Genomic DNA, 24,691 nt, shown 5'->3' with positions numbered 1-24,691 from the left:
GGTACTGTTCCTGTTAAAGTGACACAGGTACTGTTCCTGTTAAAGCGACACAGGTATTGTTCCTGTTAAAGTGACACAGATACTGTTCCTGTTAAAGTGACACAGATACTGTTCCTGTTAAAGTGACACAGGTACTGTTCCTGCTAAAGTGACACAGATACTGTTCCTGTTAAAGTGACACAGGTACTGTTCCGGTTAAAGTGACACAGGTACTGTTCCTGTTAAAGTGACACAGGTACTGTTCCTGTTAAAGTGACACAGGTACTGTTCCTGTTAAAGTGACACAGGTACTGTTCCTGTTAAAGTGACACAGGTACTGTTCCTGTTAAAGTGACACAGGTACTGTTCCTGTGAAAGTGACACAGGTACTGTTCCTGTTAAAGTGACACAGGTACTGTTCCTGTTAAAGTGACACAGGTACTGTTCCTGTTAAAGTGACAAGGGAACTGTTCCTGTTGAAGTGACACAGGTACTCTTTCTGTTAAAGGGACACAGGTACTGTTCCTCTTAAAGTGACACAGGTACTGTTTCTGTTAAAGGGACACAGGTACTGTTCCTGTTAAAGTGACACAGGTACTGTTCCTGTGAAAGTGACACAGGTAATGTTCCTGTGCAAGTGACACAGATACTGTTCCTGTTAAAGTGACACAGGTACTGTTCCTGTTAAAGTGACACAGGTACTGTTCCTGTTAAAGTGACACAGGTACTGTTCCTGTTAAAGTGACACAGGTACTGTTCCTGTTAAAGTGACACAGGTACTGTTCCTGTTAAAGTGACACAGGTACTGTTCCGGTTAAAGTGACACAGGTACTGTTCCTGTTAAAGTGACACAGGTACTGTTCCTGTTAAAGTGACACAGGTACTGTTCCTGTTAAAGTGACACAGGTACTGTTCCTGTTAAAGTGACACAGGTACTGTTCCTGTTAAAGTGACACAGGTACTGTTCCTGTTAAAGTGACACAGGTACTGTTCCTGTTAAAGTGACACAGGTACTGTTCCTGTTAAAGTGACACAGGTACTGTTCCTGTTAAAGTGACAAGGGAACTGTTCCTTTTGAAGTGACACAGGTACTCTTTCTGTTAAAGGGACACAGGTACTGTTCCTCTTAAAGTGACACAGGTACTGTTTCTGTTAAAGGGACACAGGTACTGTTCCTGTTAAAGTGACACAGGTACTGTTCCTGTGAAAGTGACACAGGTAATGTTCCTGTGCAAGTGACTTAGGTACTGTTCTTATTTACATAACATTGATTTATGTGTTCACCCTAGTAGTAAGTAGTAAGTTGAGTCTCGTCTATCCGACATGCTCAGTGATTAACCTCCGCCACGTATCACGATCTTGCGCAAGGTTTATTGCTTCCTCGAAATTGTTCATATTAACGTCCTTAAATTGCGACTTTATTTTTCCAAGCACCCTTAAGGTAAGAAATTAAAATGAAAGGGAAAAACCCAAGGAAAACTAAACATTTCAAGTGGGGGAGTGATGTTACATATTGGACACAATGATATCAGTCCTCTAATATTACTTACTAACAGTGACTCCTTGCAAATGAAGTTCCTTTTTTTGTTGTTGTAGAGTTCTGGGAAAGTTATCTTTGTAATGTTCTCAATAATTGAACCTTATAATGGTCTGATGGTGTTTGTTTCTTAGTTCAAATGTAAGGAATGAAAGCAAAATATTTCTCCCTCAAGATAAGAACCATGTGTCGTACATTTTGTCTCCATTTCTCCTTCTTATAGGTGGTGAGATCAAGTAGAAGTTTGAATTTTTAAGTTCTACAATGTCTCTAATATACCACCGTACATAAGTGTTAAAATTTGGTGGATCTTGGGTCCGGCCGACAAAATGTGCTTTTTTCATTTTTTTAATTATTTTTACATTACCGTTTAGATATATATGCTTGAAAATTATTTGACTAAATACAAATAATTTTCACTCAAGAATTGTTATAGGTTGGGGGAGGGAGGGGGGAGGGTAGTAAGGAGGAGGTACATCAGCTGATTTGTACATGATCAAAGGCATTTGCATTCATGGTAGGCTTATATAATTTGATTATGTAACAAATCTGTCGACCAGAGACTCTTGAATGCGTAAGACATGGAAAGCCAAAAAGTGAATTACTACCACCAGATTTTCTTGCTCAACTGATGTGAAACTTAACCGTCTTTTAAGCTATTGAAATTTACTGTAAAAGGATAGTACATAGCATGGAACATTAATTCAAAGTTGAATATGCCAAAAACTGCTTGCTCTAGATAGCATTTTAAGCTTGACCATTTATAAATATCAGAAGGTATACAGTATACAATAAAGTTCAAATGAGCCTGGCAGATCAAGCTTGCTCTTTGCATCTGATGAATACTGGCTAGTGCTCAAAGTCGTCTTCATTTCGACTATAGCTGGGGGTTATGTTTTGATGATATTGTTGACCAATGGGATGGAGATGCCTTAACGATTATTTATACTTTGGGTCGCTTTTGGTGTGCGGGATGCAAAGGTGTCCCCTCCCCTCCCCACCCCCACGCCACCCCTCCCCGTACCATCATCAATGGACGCACAGCATTATCAGCTGAAAGTACTACAATGTATTCCGTTTCCACACGAACACTACTGGCAACAAAATTAATATTTACTTTTCAGTAATTCTGGCATAGTAACTTCCCCCACGTACACAGTCTCCGCACAATGCCGATACACACGCATTCAAAGCGACAATAGTATATGAACTCTGCCGGTAGGGGTCACCACAATTCAAAATATATTTCAAGAGATTTCGCTGGTTTCAGGTTGCCTAATAAGTGACAGCGTCCCTGGTATACCCAGTCACTGATGTTGTCAGTTACAATAAAACAATGAAAGTTGTTTGTGTGAACTTGACAGTCATGCAGGAAAATGGATGTTGTGTAAGTAGAAGTTTAGTCACACAGTGCTATTGTCAGATACGTTGAATACCTCAGTATGAAAACATACATGTCTAGTAGTATATCATCAGTTATTTCCGGATCACTTTGTATCTGAACAGAAATAACAACCGGTAATATTGAAACCGCCTGAATTCAGGATGTTGTGGGCAGGCAAACTGCAAGTGTTACCGTACATTCATATGTATAGTCGGTTCGCTATACGGTTGAATTTCTTGTGATAAAGTCACAGATGTAAAATTTAAAAAAAAAATCAAATTTATTCACTTCCATGCAGAGTATAAAGTTATGATTTGCTATGAAGCGTTTACATGCATCGGGTAACCATAACGACTGATGCGCAATTAGAAGGATGCGCGTAAGTGTGATGTCAACCCGTCTTGGTTCTGCAGGAATAAAAGTACAGTATACGTCGCTATATACAGTGCATAATTATACGTACCTCAAATGCTAATTAGGTGTGTAACATCCGAAAACATAGAAAGTTCCAATGAAGAATGCTAGAAACTGTCACGCGCCTTGAACTCCACTGATAGCGCCGTGCAGGGTTTCAACGTCGTGATATCACCGGCGTCCTAGGCTATACCGGTTTGCCATCCTGCCATTTTAAACTTTTCTGGGTGTTTGCTTCCGACGTAAATTTTCTATTGGAAGGGGCTCAATCCACAAATTTGGTGTCCGGTCTGCTATTGTCTGAGGAATTGACGGTCTGTCGCGCGACCGTGCCCGTCAATTCCTCAGACACTAGCAGACCGGACAGACTAAAAGACTGAAAAATTGAGGGGAATTGATTGACTGGAAAACAGAAACTTGTGGGTCATTGGCCCATGATTGCAAGTTTTAGCATGTTTAAATTGCTGAATGTTGTCAAAATAATGTATCGGAAAGGAATTTGGAGCACGAGTGACTATTGTTTGAAATTCTAGTATATTGGGGACAATATGCTCATGCCGATCTTTAACACCAAACTGTATACCCGCCTTGACACATACCAGTTCATGAGTTCATCTGGTGAAGTGGAATTTGACCACGATAGGGGATAGATTCGTTATAATAACTTCGTATCAAATCTCGCATCAAAGAAAGTGATAAATTTTTAAAAGCAGTTTCCATTGGTACCAGTATAAATATATTCTTTTTGACTCATACAACGGATTGGGAGTCATCACTGATATTTAATATTAATATGCCAGCTCACATATCGACCAACGTTATGTGCGAACTTCTGTCATAAAAGAAAGAATAGATGGTAAACATACAATATATATAGACCGGTTAGTTGTAATTCAAATGTTTGACGTCACATGTGCACAGCTATGGATTGGAGTTACTATAGGCTACCTTGGCATTTGCGTGTTAATTATTACCTCCTGAAGGCGAAAACTTGTAAGAATTGCTATTGAAGTGAGCGAGACTTTATGTGATTAAGATGATGGAAACGAACGGCAGGTTTTGAATGATGCAAATCAAGAAACGGTTTTATTATTACTTTTAAATCGAAGTAGAGGCTTAGTGTATAAGCAGTCTGGTATTTGACATAAAAAAAAAAAAAATTGGGAAAGGATGTTAACAATGACTCTTGCCATAATAATTAGCCCAGTCGAACACTGAACACAATCTGCATGGGATATTTAAGTGTGCGGTGAAACTAATATAACATCTGTCCTCACATTTCGGTATTGGCATTGTTCTCAACAACGCAATTCTTTCTGTTCGTGAACACATTTCAGAGCTGTGTTTATATGGCTGTAGGCACGTTCGGCTATACAGTGAGATTTTTTTTACCCTGTGATTCTCCAAAGATAGCTGTAGACCTTGTTAATTGCAGAACATTTAAACCTGCGATGTTGAAAGAGAGTCGTATTTTCATCTCTTTACGAAAAGGGGAGACTTTTTCGACATTTGGTTTGATCAGCTCCAGTGATTTTTTTCTTCAGTGACGTTTGTTAAAATTTAAATGTACTTATCGTACGTACGAAGGACGTCAAATTGTGATACGGACAATAGGTACAGGTAAACTTGCGACCTGTATTGTTCAATTTTCGTTGCTATACGCCTAGCAATGGATAACCACCTTTTCAAGTATTGTACGGCTATAATACTGTTCTGTAAAACTCCAGTCAACAACTGAATGGTAATGAACGCGCGGTAGGAAAGCTTCTGGTATTCAGGGGAATAGTTTGGAACTTCAAAGCATAATGGAATCGTAAAGCGAGAGGTGGAGAGAGAGATAGCTTCTGTGCTGAGTGGGACAAGGTTTCGTTGGCTTGTTGAGGAAGATTGGAATCAGCCTTATTAAATATATTAACGGTAAGTGACTGTGTGTTGATAGCCTTTTATATATCCTTGCACAGTATATGAAATCTGAGTATAACTTTCCGTATGATTAGTACTGTAGTCTTAGACCAAAACGTCCTTACGAAACTGAAACTCTACTGCCATGTTTATTATCATAGTGTCATAGTGATGGATACAGCCTCACTATACAGCCTCACTATACATTAACATTGTCGGTATGTTTCTTTTAAAGAATAGCAAATATACTTCCTTACGTACCGATGCTAGATTTGTCTGCAGGCTTAAATACTGTTGTTCTTGATGTTTTCAGTGCAAATATATAGGCTACTATGCTACAGGGCTTGCTCGCAAGTTATCAGTCTAACAGCCAGTGTATAAGTAACGTAAGGAAAGCTGTATGTGAAGGTAAGTGTGGGCTACTGTTAATATACATAGTAAATAAATGAAATTCTTACTTTTACAAGCACAGACTGAAGGGGGGGGGGGGCGTTTTGAAGGCGGAAGTGTAAAGAGGGAGGGGTGGTTGTGGATAAACTTTCCTTTCATTCTCTGTTTGCTTTCTTTTCTTGAGGTTGGCTACTGTAGCTCTTGTGGAACCTTATAGAGCCTTTGAAATATAATCATTTTTGAAAAGTCAATAATACGTGCTTAATTGGTAATTAAGGGTGGCTGGGGGGGGGGGGGGGTTGCTGTTCAAAATTCCTTTACCTTCGTAGTTGTACCAGTCGCTAGCTATAGGTGTATCACATACTATGTATCAACAATAACTATAGTCTGTAGGTCTATATTTGGTAGGCATGCTTGACGTCTTTGGCACGGAGTATAATGGTGGGAGTAGCGTTCAATTATGAATAGGCATATCAATTAATAGCTTGCAACCGTCATATGAATAATGACCGACCGGCGATATAGGTATGCATGGATGCACCGCCGATATCTAGAAGTATGATGCTCGATATCACCTGCAGCTTGTATCTATATATTGACAACCGATTAGCATGGATATATGCTAATTAATACGGTTGCTAGTCACGTGACTACAACTATTACCACAGATAGCGTTCTACGCGACATTTACCAGTGATGGGAATCACAGCAGATGTGTGTCATTTATAGTCTCTGATTGTCAGATTAGTGAGGTGGCTTAGCAACAATTTTGGGGCTTAACGTTACCGGCCGGACAAAAGTACCAAATTTGGCATGGAGTTTCTTTTCGACCTATCTATCGATTTTATCCGTGGAACCCACTTTATCGGTTCCGATTTTTCAAGATGGCGGCCAAAATCCAAGATGGCCGCCAGAAAAAAGGAAATGTCATATATCTGGCTGTAAAAATCGGAGATGAACAAATGAGGGGTCAATTCAGGTGTTTCCGGGATCACTAAAACAGATGATGATCATGGCATGTTGCTTGAGTAACCCACTTCCAAGATGGCGGCCAAAATCCAAGATGGCCGCTAGAAAAAAAGGAAATGTCATATATCTGGCTGTAAAAATCGGAGATGAACAAATGAGGGGTCAATTAAGGTTTTTCCGAGCTCACTGAAACAGATGATGGTCATGGTATGTTGCTTGGGCCACCCACTTCCAAGATGGCGGCCAGAATCCAAGATGGCCCCCTGGAAAAAAAGGAAATTTCATATTATATATATATATATTATATTATATATATTATATTATATATATATTATATATATATATTATAATCCCCAGACCCCCTGTGCCCTTTTCTGATCGGGACCATCAAACCTTCCGTCCTCAAACGTGTAAATGAAACCGGGCTAGCACCCTGACTATATGTTATGGCTGGTATTCTAATTGTGTCACTTTGGTTCAGGAAGCCACTTAGGACTTATTGGGGAACTTTGAGGTGTGATCGACCGTGGATAGACACTGTCGCAAAGCCCGTTATTGTATGGGAGTTACGAGTGTCATGTAAGACTGATTACGTTGAGTCAACTATATAATAGGGTAACTTGAGGGAAAACCGACCAGATGTGAATACCGACTCATTGAGGGATTTTGTACGACTGTGCACCCTTCATAAACACAACGTCAATTGTGCGAACAACACACGCTAAGTCAGGTCACTAGTTATCTGAGGTATTTAGGTCGTTCTTTTCGAACCTGTACTCCAGGGCTGCTTTTAGCGAGGATCTCCGGGAAGACTTGTTGTCTGGTATAGACAACCCCCCCCCCCCCCCTTCATAAACACAACGTCAATTCTGCGAACAACACACGCTAAGTCGGGTCACTAGTCATCTGAGGTCAACAAATAACACTAATAACTAAAACAACAACAACAATAACAACCAATAACACCAATAATGAAGGCACACCAACCGGACAAAGGGACACTCCAGCAAAAGGTATTGCATAGTCCTGATGGCTTTACAGCCCTTACAGGGACAAATCCCATAACCTAATCGCCACCTGACTAGGCGAAATGGTTAGTGATGAGGACCCCATGTGCAATCCTCCTCGCCAAGTCCAGGAGACGGCTATCTAGTGACTTACAACACACAGACTGCCACACACCTGGAGAGATGATGGTTTGGCAAGCCGAGGGGGCCACGTTCAGCAGAACATCTGGCCCACCCTCCTCTTTGATTCTATTAAGTGAGTCACCAATCTTAGTATACACCCCCGAAGCCGGTTGTTGGAAAAGGATCCGGGCCAGTAGTGGCGAAAAAGAAAACCACCCCAGAACCTAACAAAAAGGCAAACGGCAAAGGGATTCTCAAACGCAACGAAAAAACCTTTCAAAAGGAGAAAGCGCAGTTAAGATGGTAGGTGTACCAAACCATGCCCACCCGCTCAAGGGGGTCTTTTACAGAACGGTCCTTTTGAGAAAGTTTGGTTTGCACTTTCCCTTAATGAAATAAAAAATGATCCACTCCAATCGCACCAAGGCATAATCTGGTGCAGCGATCACCGTACCAGGATACCAACGGAGAAGAACAATAAAACGATTGACAACTTACCTTCCCAGGGAAGGAGAGTCACCTCCGATTGAATGTGTTGAGCCTTGCCTCCACCTGATCAGCCTTCTCGGCCCAAGTGGTGGCCTCCGGGGCACCATAACCTAGCCAGATACCGATTACCCTGATCATGACATCCGACCAAGTAGCATCGAACGGGAGGGATTGGCCACGCCAACCTCCTGAACGCAGCCCTTTGGTCTTGGACTTGTTAAGTCTGGCACCAGAAGCCTCTTGGAAGGTGGCCAAAACCTTCGATGAAGGCTTGAAGGAGACGAGGTCCGACACAATACAAGTGACGTCATCGGCATATTGCACGCATTTAACTCTAGCCCCACCCGGTACATTGAAAGGCCGAAATCCCAAGCATCTGTCCAGCGAGGTACTGAGCGTTTCGCTGAAGAGAACATACAACAACGGGGAGAGGGGACAAACCTGACGGACTCCCCTTCGAACCGGGAAGGGACCAGAAGTAAATTCGTTAATTAAATTCGTTAAGTAAATTCGAGTTCAATCCGAAGGACTCGCACAGCGCAAGTCTAGAGAGGACCTACAATATCCGGCATCACATCCGCTAAGCGATTTCCTAATGCTTTGGCCAGGATTTTGTAGTTCCGATTTAACAGCGTTATTGCACACCTATTAGGGTCTAAAGGGTCTCCCGACTTTGGGAGGAGAACAATATTTCCAGCCCTCTGTGTTTGGCTCATGTAATTCAATTGGAAAGCGGTAGCGAACATGTCTCTAAAGTCCCCACCGAGAACCTCCCAGAAGGTCCTATAGAACTCAGCAGGGAGGCCATCGGGACCGGGGGCTTTCCCTTCTTCATCGCTGCTACCGCTGTCCAGAGCTCACCAACGGAGGGATTCGAACCCAAGCTATCGTTTTACTATGAGGGGGGGGGGGGGCCTTGGCTATACCAGACAACAAGTCTTCCTGGAGATCCTCGCTAACAGTAGCCCTGGAGTACAGGTTCGAAAAGACTACTTAAATACCTCAGATGACTAGTGACCTGCTTAGCGTGTGTTGTTCGCACAATTGACGTTGTGTTTATGAAGGGTGCACAATCGTACAAAATCTCTCAATGAGTCGGTATTCACATCTAGTCGGTTTTCCCTCAGGTTACCCTATTATATAGTTGACTCAATGTAATCAGTCTTACATGACACTCGTAACTCCCATATAAGAACGGGCTTTGCGACAGTGTCTATCCACGGTCGATCACACCTCAAAGTTCCACAATAAGTCCTAAGTGGCTTCCTGAACCAAAGTGACACAATTAGAATACCAGCCATAACATATAGTCAGGGTGCTAGCCCGGTTTCATTTACACGTTTGAGGACGGAAGGTTTGATGGTCCCGATCAGAAAGGGCACAGGGGTCTGGGGAATGAATATATATGAAATTTCCTTTTTTTCCAGGGGACCATCTTGGATTCTGGCCGCCATCTTGGAAGTGGGTGGCCCAAGCAATATACCATGACCATCATCTGTTTCAGTGAGCTCGGAAACACCTTAATTGACCCCTCATTTGTTCATCTCCGATTTTTACAGCCAGATATATGACATTTCCTTTTTTTCTGGCGGCCATCTTGGATTTTGGCCGCCATCTTGGAAGTGGGTTACTCAAGCAACATGCCATGATCATCATCTGTTTCAGTGGCCCCGGAAACACCTGAATTGACCCCTCATTTGTTCATCTCCGATTTTTACAGCCAGATATATGACATTTCCTTTTTTTTTTCTGGCGGCCATCTTGGATTTTGGCCGCCATCTTGAAAAATCGGAACCGATAAAGTGGGTTCCACGGATAAAATCGATAGATAGGTCGAAAAGAAACTCCATGCCAAATTTGGTACTTTTGTCCGGCCGGTAACGTTAAAGTTGCTAAGCCACCTGACTAGATTCGACTGTTCATTTGGACACACACAGCCGCCATATAGCTCACGGCATTGTGGGGGCAATAAGCAATTCACTAAACCCTTTTGTGCATGGCGCCTACAGACGGTATATAACTTGCCCTGAAAAGTTGTCATTTTGGAATAGAACAGAAGGGGCCGGAATGGAATACAGTGCCGGATCATGGACCTGTCAGAAGAGGGGTCCCGGGCTGAGAAAGGTTTCCGTAGATGATACTGAAAATACTACCGAAGAAGCGGTAAAAAGTAAGGACAGTGACCGGCGTTCGAAGAGCGTCTATAATACTATCTTTCTATTGTGTCCTTGTTTTGAACGTATATGTTTGTGGCCAAGAAAAAAAAAGTTAAAAAAAATATATAATAAAAAGAAGAAAAAGAAGAAGCAGTATAGAAGGGTATAGGCTACAACCCCATCGCTAGATTCGTCCGTGCCGAAAATATAAAATAATTAAATTTCATTTGAAGCGAGGTGGTTCTAAAGCACTTGTCATTTGTTGATATTGTCATTTACAGATTGGATGTGATTCGAAAGGCTCTTTTTTTTCCCCCGATGATCACATGGATACATTTTCAAATAAGTTACTGTAGACTTTCCTAAACTTTGGATTCATTTCACTATATTTAAGCCTGCGAGTACCAATGCTATATTATATATATATATATATATATATATATATATATATATATATATATATATAAATGAAATATATATATATAAATAAATGAAAATGAATATATAAATGAAAATAGTAATGAGTTGGAAAATATATATATATATATATATATATATATATATATATATATATATATATATATACGACCTAACCACTAGGCTATGGACGCTGATTGTATGTCCAGAGGTTCGAAACCGGTAAGGAAGGTCGTAATTCCACTGTAAGGCGTTTGTCACCTGTATCGAACAATACTATAGTTCTGTTTTTGGTGACATATTTTGCCTTACTCTATAGAGATCAAACATGATGCTAACCAACCAGAACTCATTTGTGATTCCTAAAGCCGGATCTCGAAAGAGATACATAATAGCTGGTAGTCACTGATATATAGCGAGGTGGATTAATTCACTGGCGCGCATTTAGGCCTATAGTATATACTGCAGATTAAAATCGCAATGACGTAGCTCTATTTAGTACAGAGTCAATTTTAGCTCACTCTATGGTCGAACAATATTACTACTATTAGTCTTATTCAACAGGTTTAAGTTTTGCAATTGAACTGTCGAGACCCACTGTGTAGCCTACACATCCATATACAAGTATAATACATATTGCACACTGAGTTGAAGGTGTGGGTGTCATAATGGATGTTCACGGTTCACCTAACATCACCTGGAAAAAATGGCGGAAAGGTTACTGACACCGAAATCGCAATAGTACCGCGTCCTTTTGACTGAAAATGTGTATCGACTAGCAATTTCATTGGTATAATTGGAACGGTTGTGTGTGTGGGGGGGGGTGAGGGAGGGGGGGGGGGGTGACAATACACACTGCTTTGTTAAAACATTCCTACATTTCCTATATCGTTATTGAGTCGTTGGTAAATCCAAACCATCTTTTTATTAGTTCTGTGCTCCCGCCAATGCCCGTTACCACTATATGGCCTCACGGGACCCTCTATAATTTTCTATAATTATTATCAGGGTTGTCCCCGATGAATATGCCTATATATAAAATCCGATACCCGCGGTTCATTTTTGAAAAGGTTGTGAATTTGAGGCCCGCGTATAGGCCTATAATAAATTGTTTATTTTTGTTTATTCGGCAAGCGTGCACCTGTCTTTTGATTGCTACCAATAAAGCAAATAATTAATCAAGCAATATTAATATAACAGAAACGGCGGTTAGTATTAGTGAAGGGCACATGTGCGCATATTGTGTACGTGCGAATAGTGATTTGTTGCAGCACACAAACCACAGAAATTTATACACAAACTGTGAAGCTCGTGATAAGATTATCTCCTGCGGCAAAATGTTGGCACCAAGGCTGTGGCCTTTGGAACGCGAAACAGGCAATATTCGTCAACAACGTCCAGATTTGTAGCAACAAAAACCATGTAAAATTTGTGAACAAGATTTTTAGCAACGACCATGTAAAAATCGTCAACAACTTCTTCATTTACAACAATCTACAATTGACGCTGATGTTAACGAATTTTGCCCTTGTTCCAACAATAGCCACAAGGAGACAGATAACTTGGTAGTGTTAGAGATCAGGACATTAGTTGTTGCATAATATACATTCAAGGAGTACTATAAGAGTTGAGTGCTACAAGGGAGCACGTCACATGACCCTCCATGGTTGGTTACGTTGTTTTGAGCGTCCCCTCACTGACATAGTCGGTGTAGGGTTAATGGGTTATATACACCAATGTCCCCAGATCGGGGAGGGAGTTGATAACAAAGATATCTACCATGTCAGGTTTTTGTGCCCTATTGCAGCTAATTGTCCTGTATAGTCTGCTGGAAACATGGGGGAGGGGTGTCCGCTCTTCGTGTGGGGAGCCATGGTGTCTAGGTATTTCTGAAGGGGAGGAATGATTGGATCCTACTAACATTAAATCCTGTAATTCTTATACTTAGTCACGGGAAAATATACGGGCGGGCTGAGACATGCAGAGACATATTTTCTGCAACCCCAAAGTACACATACAAGTCAATGTCGCACATGAGTTTTGGCGGGAACAAACGATGATATCGAAGCGTTAACATGTCCTTTTTACATAGTGTTCGGTGTGTTAGCTCAGTGGTTAACGCCGGTGCCTTTCAATCATAAGGTCCCGAGTTCGAGTCACGAGATTATTGTATGTCGTCCAGTTACAGAGTTGTTGACAATTCATATTAATCATGGACGTTAAATATGAATCTAAGAGACACTTCGGTCAGCTTGCAGCTTTGATAAGCCAATGATGGCCCTCTTCGCGAGTTCCTGCTTGCAGGAGGATCTAAAATACATACATACATACATAGTGGTAATGTGTGATATATTCAATAATTGATCCCCCCAAATCCCACAAGTGAAACTGTTACCATGACAACGGCACGTCACCTCATTCACCTGAAGTTAGAGAAAACGTGTTTTTCCTGAACAGAGAGAGAGAGTATATAAGAAAGAACTTGGGCAAAGATTGTCCATCTTAATGGAGTGCAATTAATAGATTACGTCTGCTTGCAATTAAGGGGAGCAGTTTCATCCATAACTGACGACAACTCCTTGCCAAGTTCTGCACGCTCATATTGAGAGATCTGGAGGTTGTTAGCGCCTAAAGTTCAGCCCACTCAGCTGACATTTATGTAGTTTGTCAGGTTGCTTGTAAACAAATCAAGACCTAATCGAACCGGAGTGAGGCCCTCAGGATACTCATATGCTGCTAAAATGTCACTTCTCTTACATTTGTAATTCAGGTGGGAAGGTACAGAGATATCCAAGGTTTCGTGTTTATATAAGGCCATAGACTGACATTAAAAGACACCAATTTGGGGATGTTTCTATTATTCCATTTGCTTTGATTGTTGTCTCTTAGTAGAAAGAAATATTTGCAACACATGTAAGTATAAAAAGTGTGAATTATTATGATGTAATATATGCGGGCGGGTATATAAGAGATCATATATTTTTAACAAGAAAATTCGGTTAATAGTGCGGAGGGGGGGGGGGTGGAGGGGTGAAGAGGGTGGAAGGGAGGGAAGAGCGGAGGGAGGGGATTATTTTAGTTTAGTGAAAATAAATGATAACAAACTCAATTTATACAAAAAGCACCAAATTTTTGAATCAAAACGGGCAGAATCTGTTTTCTATTACAGCTGATATGGGTTTTAAGTAATTAATTTCACGGTATGTTAGTTGCACCATTATGAATGAGTTATAACAATACACATGGGGGGGGGGGTGGCAGTCTGTTGTTCATTGTATATGTTTCTCTCATCGGATAAAGGTTTTTATTGTTTATCCTTATTTTTGTGATGATTGGGCCATTGATATCTATAAGCACTAATTAATTCTATTAAGTCCCACATGGTCATGCTGAAGTGAAATATTGCAGTATGCCTATATATATAATGTAAAAACATTGCGATTGACTGCATGGCGCGAATGTATCTATTTTGCTCTTTAGCATCAATTTTGAGAGAATAATTTTATCCTTTTTGTTGTTGTTATAGGAACAGGAACTCTCATGACGGGCAAGATGCGGCATCCGAGAGAAGAGCCGGCGTTTCTGAAAGTTCAAAGGAAACTAGAATGTGAGAAACACAGTCTCTCGAGGAGGGCCTACCTTAGGAAAGTGATCCATCAACTCAGAAGAGCCATTGTTAACAATTTCTTCGAGAGAGTCAAATTATTAGAGTGGAAAGTGTATAAAGGTATGGACTGGCGGCCATTCATGGTTGCCATAGTAATAGGAGACGCTATTGAAAAATCAGTCAGGGCGTGCAGGTCTGTTTGAATATAAACACGTATAGGGGTGGGTCCGATTATTTTTACCTTTTCGCTTGGCCCGACGAGTATATGGTATTATAGATGCAGCTTATAATGTATATTGTTAACGCCTTGATGAGGGAGGGGACGGGTGGATTTTTGAGAGAGGGGACGGGTGGGGATTTGGGAAGGGGAGGAAAGAACTCTTGTATTACGGTACGGGATGCGTATACCTCATAAGATTAGGCCGATGTCATTGAATTTGGAAAGGAAACTCCATTTCTCAGCCTACAGTTCGAATAGTCATATATTTACTCACGAGAAATGAATAAAACCTGGTCGATTTCCCGCGAAGTCCTGAAAATTGTAGACCTATCTCGAGAAATTCAAGGGATAGATTTGTGAATATTGATTCCAAGCGAGCATTGGGAAGGGTTTGGGTTTCAGTATGGGCTTAAGGTGCTCCTCTTTCTCTAGCTCAAAAGGATCATAATATGGAAATTTGCAACTTTTGTGGTATAGGCCAAGCCAATCGGCTTTCATGCGGTGGGTATAGGCTATGCCGGTTGAAATATTCTATCTCTGCTTGATAGCGGGCTTTGAAAGTGACTAATTTAGTGCATGCATAAGCCAATGGTGTGTACGGGGGTAATGAATTGTAATACGACACCTGCATACAGTGAACCATTATGAACCTGGTGAACACTTTCGGCGTTCCATGGAAATATATATCAGTTACAATATGTTGCGAATCTTTTTTCTACTGTATATATTTTACCTTTCATCTGTTGTAGGACTGCGTCTTCCTCACGTGAAAGGAGAAGATGAACTTGTGGAAATGTCTTACAACCTTTTCCGAGACTTTGTTCAATATCGTCTTCCAAATTCGCTGAAACCGAACATTAATCCGAAGTTTCGTAAAAAGGTGAAGTCGAACACGAACGCAATATTCTTGGAACTTCAGCTTATCAGTAACGAATTGGATCGACAATATCCTAACTTATATAGAGACATTGCGTCACAGCTCAACGTGACAATATCATCCAAACGCATAGTGGAAGAGGTATTCCACGACATTGCGCGGGAAATCTTTAAAGACGAGATCACGTGGGTACGAATCATATCCCTCTATATGGTGACGTCATCCTTAGTCATAGAGTGTCTTCTTCAAGGTAACGGTGTCTATATGCAGTTTATCTTCAATTATTTTAAGGAGTTTGTCCGCACAGATCTCGCGACGTGGATGTTACAGCACGGTGGATGGGTGAGTTTATAGGCTCGTAATTATCTTACAACTGCTTGAGTACTCATGTAAATTGTTCTCATAAATATATAATAAAATATATAACATATAATGCATAAATTAATAACGATTTCATTGGGTATAACCAAGAACACGGAATGCGGTATAATCGATTTGCTGAATCACGATAAAGTCCTACTACAAATATCGTCGCATCATACGAAATATTTCCTTTTTTTGGAAGAAAGAAGACTTTGTGAAGTCTAGAAGTTTGTCATGTTTTCTGAGTCAGAGTATTTGAACTTAAACTAAACTTTTTTCATTAGACACAGAGAGTATTAAAGAAGTATTAACTTAAAGGCAATGAAGACTCGTCCCAAATCGCGTGCCGCGCTCTGAAAAAGTTAACTTCTGTTGCTTGCAAATGACGTTTTCTTCTTATCGCTACAAAATGCAGACAGTAATGAAACGTGATACCTTGTTATCTTTTTATCTAGACCTGACATGTCCTCGCTGCTATGTATACTGTGTTGTTTGTATTGACCGTAGCTGTAGATATGTATTGACTGTGCACTAGCGTTTAATTACCGACGGTAGCAAGCAGTGTGTGTATTTTCTGGGATCGATGGTGGTGTCTCACACTTCTGTTACACCTCATTCGAAACTAGGTCAGATTACCGGCATGAGACGTTTCTTTGTGCGCGAGTCTTCACACCCTTCATTCAAGGTGCGGGAGGCGGCAGGGCAGAGCTGAAGGACGTGTATACTAAATCAATACAAAAACGTAACATAGTGACTTGACATTACTATTAGACTTGAGTTACCGTAGTATACAGTTGAGCGTATATGACATACTCGACCGCTTAAAGGTAGTCAGTATAGGCCCGGGCCAAATTATAGCACGCTATAATTGCAACAAGCTTTCAAAGAGTATACTTGCCTTGAGCGGGTCTTTATACTCTCCAAATTGTTCTCAGACATTTTCAAGGAACACACAAGATGATGACTGAATGTACCAGTGAGAAAAAGTTTCTTGAAGGTTGTAATAAACACAGTTTAAGAATTTTGACTCAAAGGTTACCATATTTGAATATCTAGCATATTTTGGGCCCAATACAGCTTACCTTTAATCTCACTCACCGAAGACATCATCATGCCCGGGGAAAAAAAAGAGAAAAAGTGACATTTTTCCCGCCCGAAAAAAAAACACGACATGAGGTAAATTTTTTTGACGTCGTCCATTCCAAATGTCCGAGTTATATTTTTTAGTTATGTGGATATTTAACCTTTTTCACGTTTCATATTCATCCGCAGGGTGATTTGGTCCGTACGTTTCATGGTCACTGGTTGACAGACTACCCGGTGTTACTAATGGCTGTGACGTCATTGTTCTTCATTCTGCTCTATATGGTAGTCTTACTTTTCGAATCAGCCGTCCTGTCCTCTCGACGACATCTTGAACAGTGAAACAAAACAACAAACGCCGCCCACAAATCTGAGAATGAAAATATGTCTTCCCTCTTAAGACGGAAAGAAGATTCTGTCAAACTTCACAAAGTGAAAAGAATCACAAACTCATAGAGGGATTATATATAGCGGTAGAGGTGATCCTTCCAGTTGTTTCTTTTCCTTTAATGTGGTATGACCTCTGCACGTGACTCAACTATGAAGAATTGACAGAGATAGCAGTATACACTAATGTATATTAGAAGACGGACAATGCAGCCCGTCGTTGAGGGAGGGAGGGAGAGAAAATGGTCCAATCGTGTCCCTGTGTGATGTAGCCAGTGGCAATATCTTTACTCCTATCGTATGTAATATAAGGGACACAGAGGTCCTCTCTTGTAGTGAGGGGGGGGGGGCGGAGGGGACAAGGAAGGTATAGTCTTGTTACTATAATAGAGAGACAGTGGCCATATATTGCTCTGATATCTGCGTGGGAAGATATAGACGATTTCTTACTAATGTACAGTGGCGTAGGAAGGTACTTTTGAGTGGGGGGGGGGGGCTGAAGACTGATGGCCGGCCTGGGGGAGGGGTCTAAGGGGAGGGCGTGTCCCCCTCCCCTTTGGAATTTTTTTGCATTTCCAGGTGGCCTCAGATGCAGTTTGGTGCAATATAGCACACTTCAACTCCCACTCCATTTTGTAAAGAATTTTGCATTTTCACCTGGCCTTAAATGCAATTTGGTGCTCCAAATGAGATTTTTTTCTCATTTGGAAATGAAAAAGGGGTTTTCTGACTTGCGGAGTGGGGGGCGGAATGATACTTCCGCCCCCATATTTTCACTGGGGGGGCTGGCGCCCCCCAGCCCCCCCCGGTTCCTACGCCCTAGCTAATGTATGACAGACAGCATCAGCTATATCGTTTAGCTGCTTATATATGATGAGCGAGAAAGGGTCACGTGTCAAGCTTTGTCGTTGCCAGGAGACTTGTGTCCTATACCTTACTACTTTTAAGGCCATAGTATTTGGACCATCCTTCAATATCGCCTCAAACTATGCTTGGAATTCGAATTTATTCATTTATTAAACATATTTGATTGACATCGCCAAAAGTCAAAACATTTGACACACAAGTTCGATGATTGATTTTATATATATGTTTAACACTCCTTACAAAGTATAAGTAATGACCCCACATTTCCGCTGGCTAAAAGAAGCTAGAAGTTTTCAAACGCATTTTCCGAGAGGCTCTGATGTAGGGGGGGGGGGGAGGTTGGGTGGGTGAGGGCGATACCGGTGATCCTTGACTATGAAATTGACTTTCTAGGATTTGGAGGGGGTCGGGGGGGGGGGGGCGATACTAGTGATCCTTAAATATGAAATTGGTGTTGAAGGTTACACCTTGAAGAAAAGTGATTTTGAAGTTCACCCTCCAACCCCTATAGGGTCGTTGCACTATTTGAGAGCTTCTTATGCCAATGTTAACGTTAATGAGTTAACCTATATGAGGACAACAAAGGTATAGGCTATACCTGTCATATGACAGTATGAGGGGACCGATCCTGTAACTATAATATTTAATTGGTCAGTTTTTTTACCTGCAGCGGCTTCCATAATTAGCTTAAAGAGGTGCTCAAGTTGTTTTAGTCCGTAACTTGCATATTTAATAGTTCTTATAGCTGGTCATATTGGTTTTAACATGCAGCGGCTTCCATAATTAGCTTAAAAAGGTGCTCATTTTGTTTTAGTCAGTAATTTGCATAATTAAAGTTCTCACAGCTGGTCATATTGGGATTTACATACGCTTATATTTATATTAATGATAATCTTTACTCAATATGGTTTCGGAAATCTCCAAGTATTGGCAATGCGGAAAACAATTACTCGTAGTCTCGGAATGTCACACGACGCAAGTTTAAATCCGAAACGCTCCCCTCAGGTCACTCGTTTATGGAACGCTAAATAGGTCGTAATTCGTTAACATCGTTCCCTAAAAATTCGTTCACAACTTCGTGATTTGTAAACAACGGCCATGTATAACATTCGTCAATTGTGGCCTACAGTGCCGTGGTTATGTTCTACGCATGCTCATATACACAAGTTTGGTGCTGGGAACGGTGAAAGTAACAGCTGTAGTTGAGCAACATAGCCTTGGAATTCTAATAAGAGAAAGTTCAGCAGAGTTACTATACGATAACAACAACGGAAGAACTATAACGGGACCTGGGATATGACGAGAATGTGATTGATAATTTTTGAACGTGAAGGGGTAACTTAACATCTTCAAAGTAACGAATTTGACATGGTTAATTGTTGCTACAAATCAGGACGTTGTTTACGAATTTTCTCCCTTTTGGCGTTCCATATACTTGTTGACTTTCGGGAGAATTGCTGACCCGTGTGTGGCGTACTTATAGGCCATCAGCTGAAGGTCGAAATTCGCTTGTTTCGTTCCAGCAACTGCGGGTCTAAAATTTCTCTACAGCATTGAATACATAAATTAACTAAGATTAATGATCCAAAAGTTCTCCATGTACTTTCCTGCAGTTTTTTTGCAATTCCGCTCGAAAGATCGAACTATATTTTTTATTGCGTATGTTAAGAAACCTGCCGTTTTACGTTCAAAAGTTGTGCGCCAGTGAGATATCTGTACCATGTGATATGAATTGTCCAATGAGCCATGAGTTCTGTGTGCAATCTTTCTAGAAAACAGCAAACATGGCGGCTCCCATGGGCGCTAGTAAGTCTCCGACACACGGAAATCTACAGTGCTCAGTGCACATTGAATCTGTAAAATTTGAAGCATTCAAGGCACTGACGAATAAACGATGGAATAAAGTTACTTCCTGCGCTAAAGATTGGCTTAATCTCAGCGGCGGAGACGGTGATATCGCCGTACTACTGATTACTCCATGGCCTACTACGATCAAGCGTGTGTTCAACAGCATAGTATGATGGGGTTCCACGATAAGTGTTACAGGCGGTTCATTGATAGCAAGCACATTGCTGCAAGAAAACGGACAGTTCCAGAGGAGACCCCATATGATTTTGAACGAAGAATTGACGGAAAAGATCGAGGAAACCAAGCAGAAGCTCTGGTGTATTGCCTGTTCAATTTATTATATGTGGGAAAAGAAACAATACATTACTAGGCGTTGCAAACGGGACAAGCTGCAGCAGGCAGAGACTTTCGATGGAGGTAAGCCTAAGCATACTACACGACTCTACTTGTACTTCTGTGGCATAGTTGAAGTGTTAAGAGAAGTTGCATAATGCAAGATCAGTAGCTCTTAAGGGATAGAATCCAAGTCAAAGGGCACAGTGTTGGACCTGAACATAATATAATTACTTAGTGGCATGGTCATCTGATTTGTTTTGTTATAAGGTGGTAGGAACGGAAATTTGTTTCAAATTCTCCATCTGGGGCACTAGCCTAAGTGTTAAATACAGGCTTCATAGTTTTCTTACTGTGGCCCTTTATTTGAATGATAGAGATATTATATTAGTTAGAAAAATAAGTGTAACAAAGGTGCAATAAGGTTAGGTTTGCAAGGACTTATGGTCAGCCTGTCTAGCTTTACCAAAATGAACAAGTATCTGTCTCCTTTATTATTAGTAACAGATATAATCTACCATTGTATAATTTAAACCATAACATTAAGAGATAATGTACTGTACTGTCAAAAAAAAGCCTGTTTTAATTCTTTTTTGCATGACACTGGTTTGCAAAATTGAATGTGTCTTTGTTTGTCCATAGAAGATGAGCAGATCACATGGTATATAAATAAAATTGTCTTAGTTCTTATTTGTTCAAACTTACATTTTGATCAACAGAAAATGCAAAACAATTTGCTTTTTTTATTTCATTTTATTAAGGTATTGCTTCGACAAGCAGCAGAGCGGAAAAAGATGAGCCCAGATTTTATGAATATTAGAGGAAAAGACCGTGTTGCCATTGAAGTGAGGTACCACTCTCTATGTTGAAGAAACTAGATACAATTCTTGACAAGGAAGACATACAGATCTTGAAAGGTAAAGTACTCTCTTCAATGTGTGGTTCATTGAGTGTTCAGGGGTGGATCTAGGACTTTTGGAATATGGGGGTCCTCCCCCAAGGAAAATTAAAAAATTCTCTAAACGCTTTGAGATGCAATATCAGGTTAATCTTTCCATTGAAATTATTAAAGAAATTTGCAACATATTTCTAGCTGAATTGTAATTATATTGGTACCCCATCATAAAATGTGAGACTCAAAAATATCGAATTTCATGGTACAAGGTGTTCTGTTCATCTCCTCCTCAGAGCAGAGTTTACCACCAACAAAAGATGCTCTGATCCAGCATGTTAAGCGCTGCACCAACCAGGCTGCTATTCACAGTAGGGCATTGCAGCCAAGGATTGATGCACTCTCACCAGAGGGACATGGATGTAAACTTGAAAATGATGACCTTACAATCACTTGGATGACGAAGCCACCTGACCCAGATGTTTTGCTTCAGTGTGTCAGCAGTAGCTGTAGAGTCGGCAAATGTCTTAAAGGAAGATGTTCCTGAATGAATGCACAACTACCGTGTACAGACCTATGTAAATATAGAAATTGCAGCAACTTCCAAGAAGATGTTGAGATTGTTGATGCAGGGGAAGATGATTTGGAGGATGAACTGTGATGGTGTTAAATCTCGATATCTTAGTCTGAAATTTTAATCAAGTTTGAAGTTTGTGAAGAGGGTTAACTTTTTCAAAGTCATGTTGTCATTATTTTGTTCCCCAGAGTTTAAAGGAACCAGTAAACATGATCTTATTCATATATTCATTTTAGCTATTAGTAGTTTTACGTAGATTACCCTACCTACCAGACACCTTTGATAAATATCCACATTTTCTTCAAATCACACCTTTTTTTTAGAGGGGATGGGAGGGGGGAGGAGGGTGTTATGGGCATGCTTTACCTCTTGCATATTCACAACTACATTTACTGATGACGATGACGCAAATACCGCGTCCTGAAACCAGTCAAAGGTTTATATACTGTTGTTGGGGAACCATCGCCCCTGACCCTGTTCCAATATCACGGTTCTTTATTGTTTGCCGTAACATTTCGTTACCTGTTTTATTCATATTGTTAATATGTTCTGTGCATCTGTTCAAGTTTTGACTGAAGGATATTCAAGTCTTTAGTGACTTTTATTTCATCTAATTATCTTCACCTCTACTATGGAATAGACTTTCCCTTTTCCATACCATATCTGACTTCCATGCAGTGAATTGAAGTGGATACTGTTAAGACTAGTACAACTGTCCTTGGATGAACTTTTAATCACTTATTAATTCCGCGCCGCGCCTTTTGATTAAGAACCTGTATCTTGAATCATCGCAAAGGCCCAGCTCTACTACACCATTGAGTGTATCGACCCAGTCTTAATAGATACATTATTTCTTTATATCTGGGGCTTAAGTTAACTGTCTTCGTTATTCACTTATTTGTACCATTCACCTTTATTATTCATATTATTTGTAGAATATAGAACTATTATTATTCAAAATACCATTCGAAACCTTGTCGATCTTTTCTTTTATGTGTTAACTCCCTTGGAAACTCTTTTTGCAGGAATACGAATTATAAACATGTCGTTTCAATAACAAGGAGAAAGTACCTAGTTTTGCAGGAGACTGTAGAAAGAGTACTAAGGTAACGGATATATACCGACTATAACTTTATTTCACATCTACGATATGCCATGACGTCTTAGTGTGCCAACTTATATATTGATTTATACAAAAGAAATGGCTCACTGGTCTTGGGGCATTGGTACATCTCATTGTAACTAGGGATTTAGCTACATGTAAAGTAGAGGGGGAGGGGGTCGCATTTGTAAAACAGTTTGGATGGGGAGTGTAACAATTATGGAGAGGAACTTTTCATTATATGTGTATATTTACGCATACATGCACAGACGAAATGCATTCATAACATAGGGGGAAAATCTAAAAATATTTGATTTATTACAAAGCATTATATCTGAGTTTATTAAAAGTGGTACATTTTTATAATTAAAACCCTTAAGTTATAATGTGCAAAAATTGTATTTCATATTTCAAAGTTGAAAATGTGATTTTTTACCATTTTGGCGAAAATGGAGGGGGGGGGGGCACAACTTGTAATGCCTGAAAACAACCCTCACTGACCTTTAGACCAGAATCCTCTTCCACCATTCTTGTAACCCTGACCCAACTATTATACAAAAAAATATATCAGTCGTAATTTAACAAGAAAAGAGTGGTATGTATGCACCACTGTACCAAATCTAACGTTAGCACATGTGTTCCTAATACATAGCATCGTAGCACGTAATGTCTACATAACATACCCAATTTCAAGGGTTTCTTACAAAAATACTGCAGGAAATTTTTTGGAGAACTTTTGATATAATGTTTGTGATGCATTAAACTACCCCAAAATGCATTAAAAATCTAGACCCGGTGTTGCTGGAACGAAACTGATTTTACAGCCACATTTTGAGCTTCAGCTGATGGCCTATTAGAGATCCGTTGTTTAGAGGTCCTTTTTGTTAATTTTATTTTTGAAACAGTACACAAGCAAGGATTTATATCTTCGTTACATGCATTTTATAATCATATTTCATACTCATATGCGTATTGACCGAATTGTAATAAAAAAAAAATCGAAATCATTAAATGGAACCTGTGAATCCCCATATCGAACAAACCACAAAAGCATATTAACCCCCCATCCCCACCCCCACTAATTGTACTGAACAATACGAAATTCTCCAACGAAGGAGTTTCGCATTTGTCAGACGGTATCAAAAGTACGGCTATCAATCAACATTGACAGAATTGTTGTGAACCGGTATAAATCACATACAAGGGAATCGTCTTTAAATGACCGAGAATTTTCTCCTCCAACTTGTCAACTTAACCTACAGATATAAGCGATACCCGAACAAATGACTTCACCGTGACGATGGTCAATGGAGTCGTAGGTGTGAGACCACTTGAATTCAGCGAGTATAGTAGGTATTATACCCGATATATCGAAACTTTATATTAAATTAATGATGAAAAGACGTTCCCAAAATTGCCAACCAGTGTCCAGCTTAACTATAAGTTTGTAATCAGGATATGCTGAAGGCTAACTATGTTTATGGGCTTTACTTATTGGAAAACAAATGATACATACATAATACATATAACGCACACACTAACATAATATACTGTACTGTATATAGTAAACTAAACGGAGACAAACGAAATATCACAATTCCGGATAATATTTAATGAAAGAAATTAAAAAAAAATCGCTGATCAGATGGAAAGGGAGAAATTGTAGAATTGGCAAACATAGTAAACAAGATAAAGAAGTTCAGATAACATGAGAATAGGTAACAACATTGCAACTGACTGAAACAACTAAATAACTTTCAGAAAGAAG

General features: G+C 40.2%; 1 protein-coding gene across 6 annotated transcripts; it reads left to right on the top strand.

The window, feature by feature from the left end:
- The first annotated feature begins 3,683 nt into the window (after positions 1 to 3,683).
- On the top strand, positions 3,684 to 24,081 carry LOC139974708 (bcl-2-related ovarian killer protein-like). 6 transcript variants are annotated; one of them, XM_071982046.1, is made up of 7 exons: positions 3,684 to 5,231; positions 5,530 to 5,624; positions 14,294 to 14,494; positions 15,344 to 15,813; positions 17,107 to 20,436; positions 21,114 to 21,269; positions 21,541 to 24,081. In XM_071982046.1, exons 2-5 carry the CDS (start codon positions 5,549 to 5,551, stop codon positions 17,257 to 17,259), a joined length of 900 nt encoding a protein of 299 aa, XP_071838147.1. In that variant the 5' UTR covers positions 3,684 to 5,231; positions 5,530 to 5,548; the 3' UTR covers positions 17,260 to 20,436; positions 21,114 to 21,269; positions 21,541 to 24,081. The 6 variants fall into 6 exon arrangements, with proteins under 6 accessions (XP_071838147.1, XP_071838150.1, XP_071838149.1 ...); XM_071982049.1 differs by lacking the exon at positions 5,530 to 5,624 and adding an exon at positions 13,538 to 13,680 and having other exon boundaries at positions 3,688 to 5,231; XM_071982048.1 differs by lacking the exon at positions 5,530 to 5,624 and having other exon boundaries at positions 3,696 to 5,231.
- Positions 24,082 to 24,691: the final 610 nt, after the last annotated feature.

Source organism: Apostichopus japonicus, chromosome 10 (genome assembly GCF_037975245.1).
Source record: "Apostichopus japonicus isolate 1M-3 chromosome 10, ASM3797524v1, whole genome shotgun sequence".
Classification (NCBI taxonomy): Eukaryota; Metazoa; Echinodermata; class Holothuroidea; order Aspidochirotida; family Stichopodidae; genus Apostichopus; species Apostichopus japonicus.
The sequence above is the reverse complement of the archived record's forward strand: the minus strand, read 5'-3'. Positions and strand labels throughout refer to the sequence as shown.

Coding starts and splice junctions, on each gene's coding strand:
- LOC139974708 (XM_071982045.1), top strand. CDS start 10,262: ATGGAATACAGTGCCGGATCATGGACCTGTCAGAAGAGGGGTCCCGGG. Junction 14,495..15,343: donor AGAGTGGAAAGTGTATAAAG/GTATGGACTGGC, acceptor CATCTGTTGTAG/GACTGCGTCTTCCTCACGTG. Junction 15,814..17,106: donor TGTTACAGCACGGTGGATGG/GTGAGTTTATAG, acceptor ATTCATCCGCAG/GGTGATTTGGTCCGTACGTT.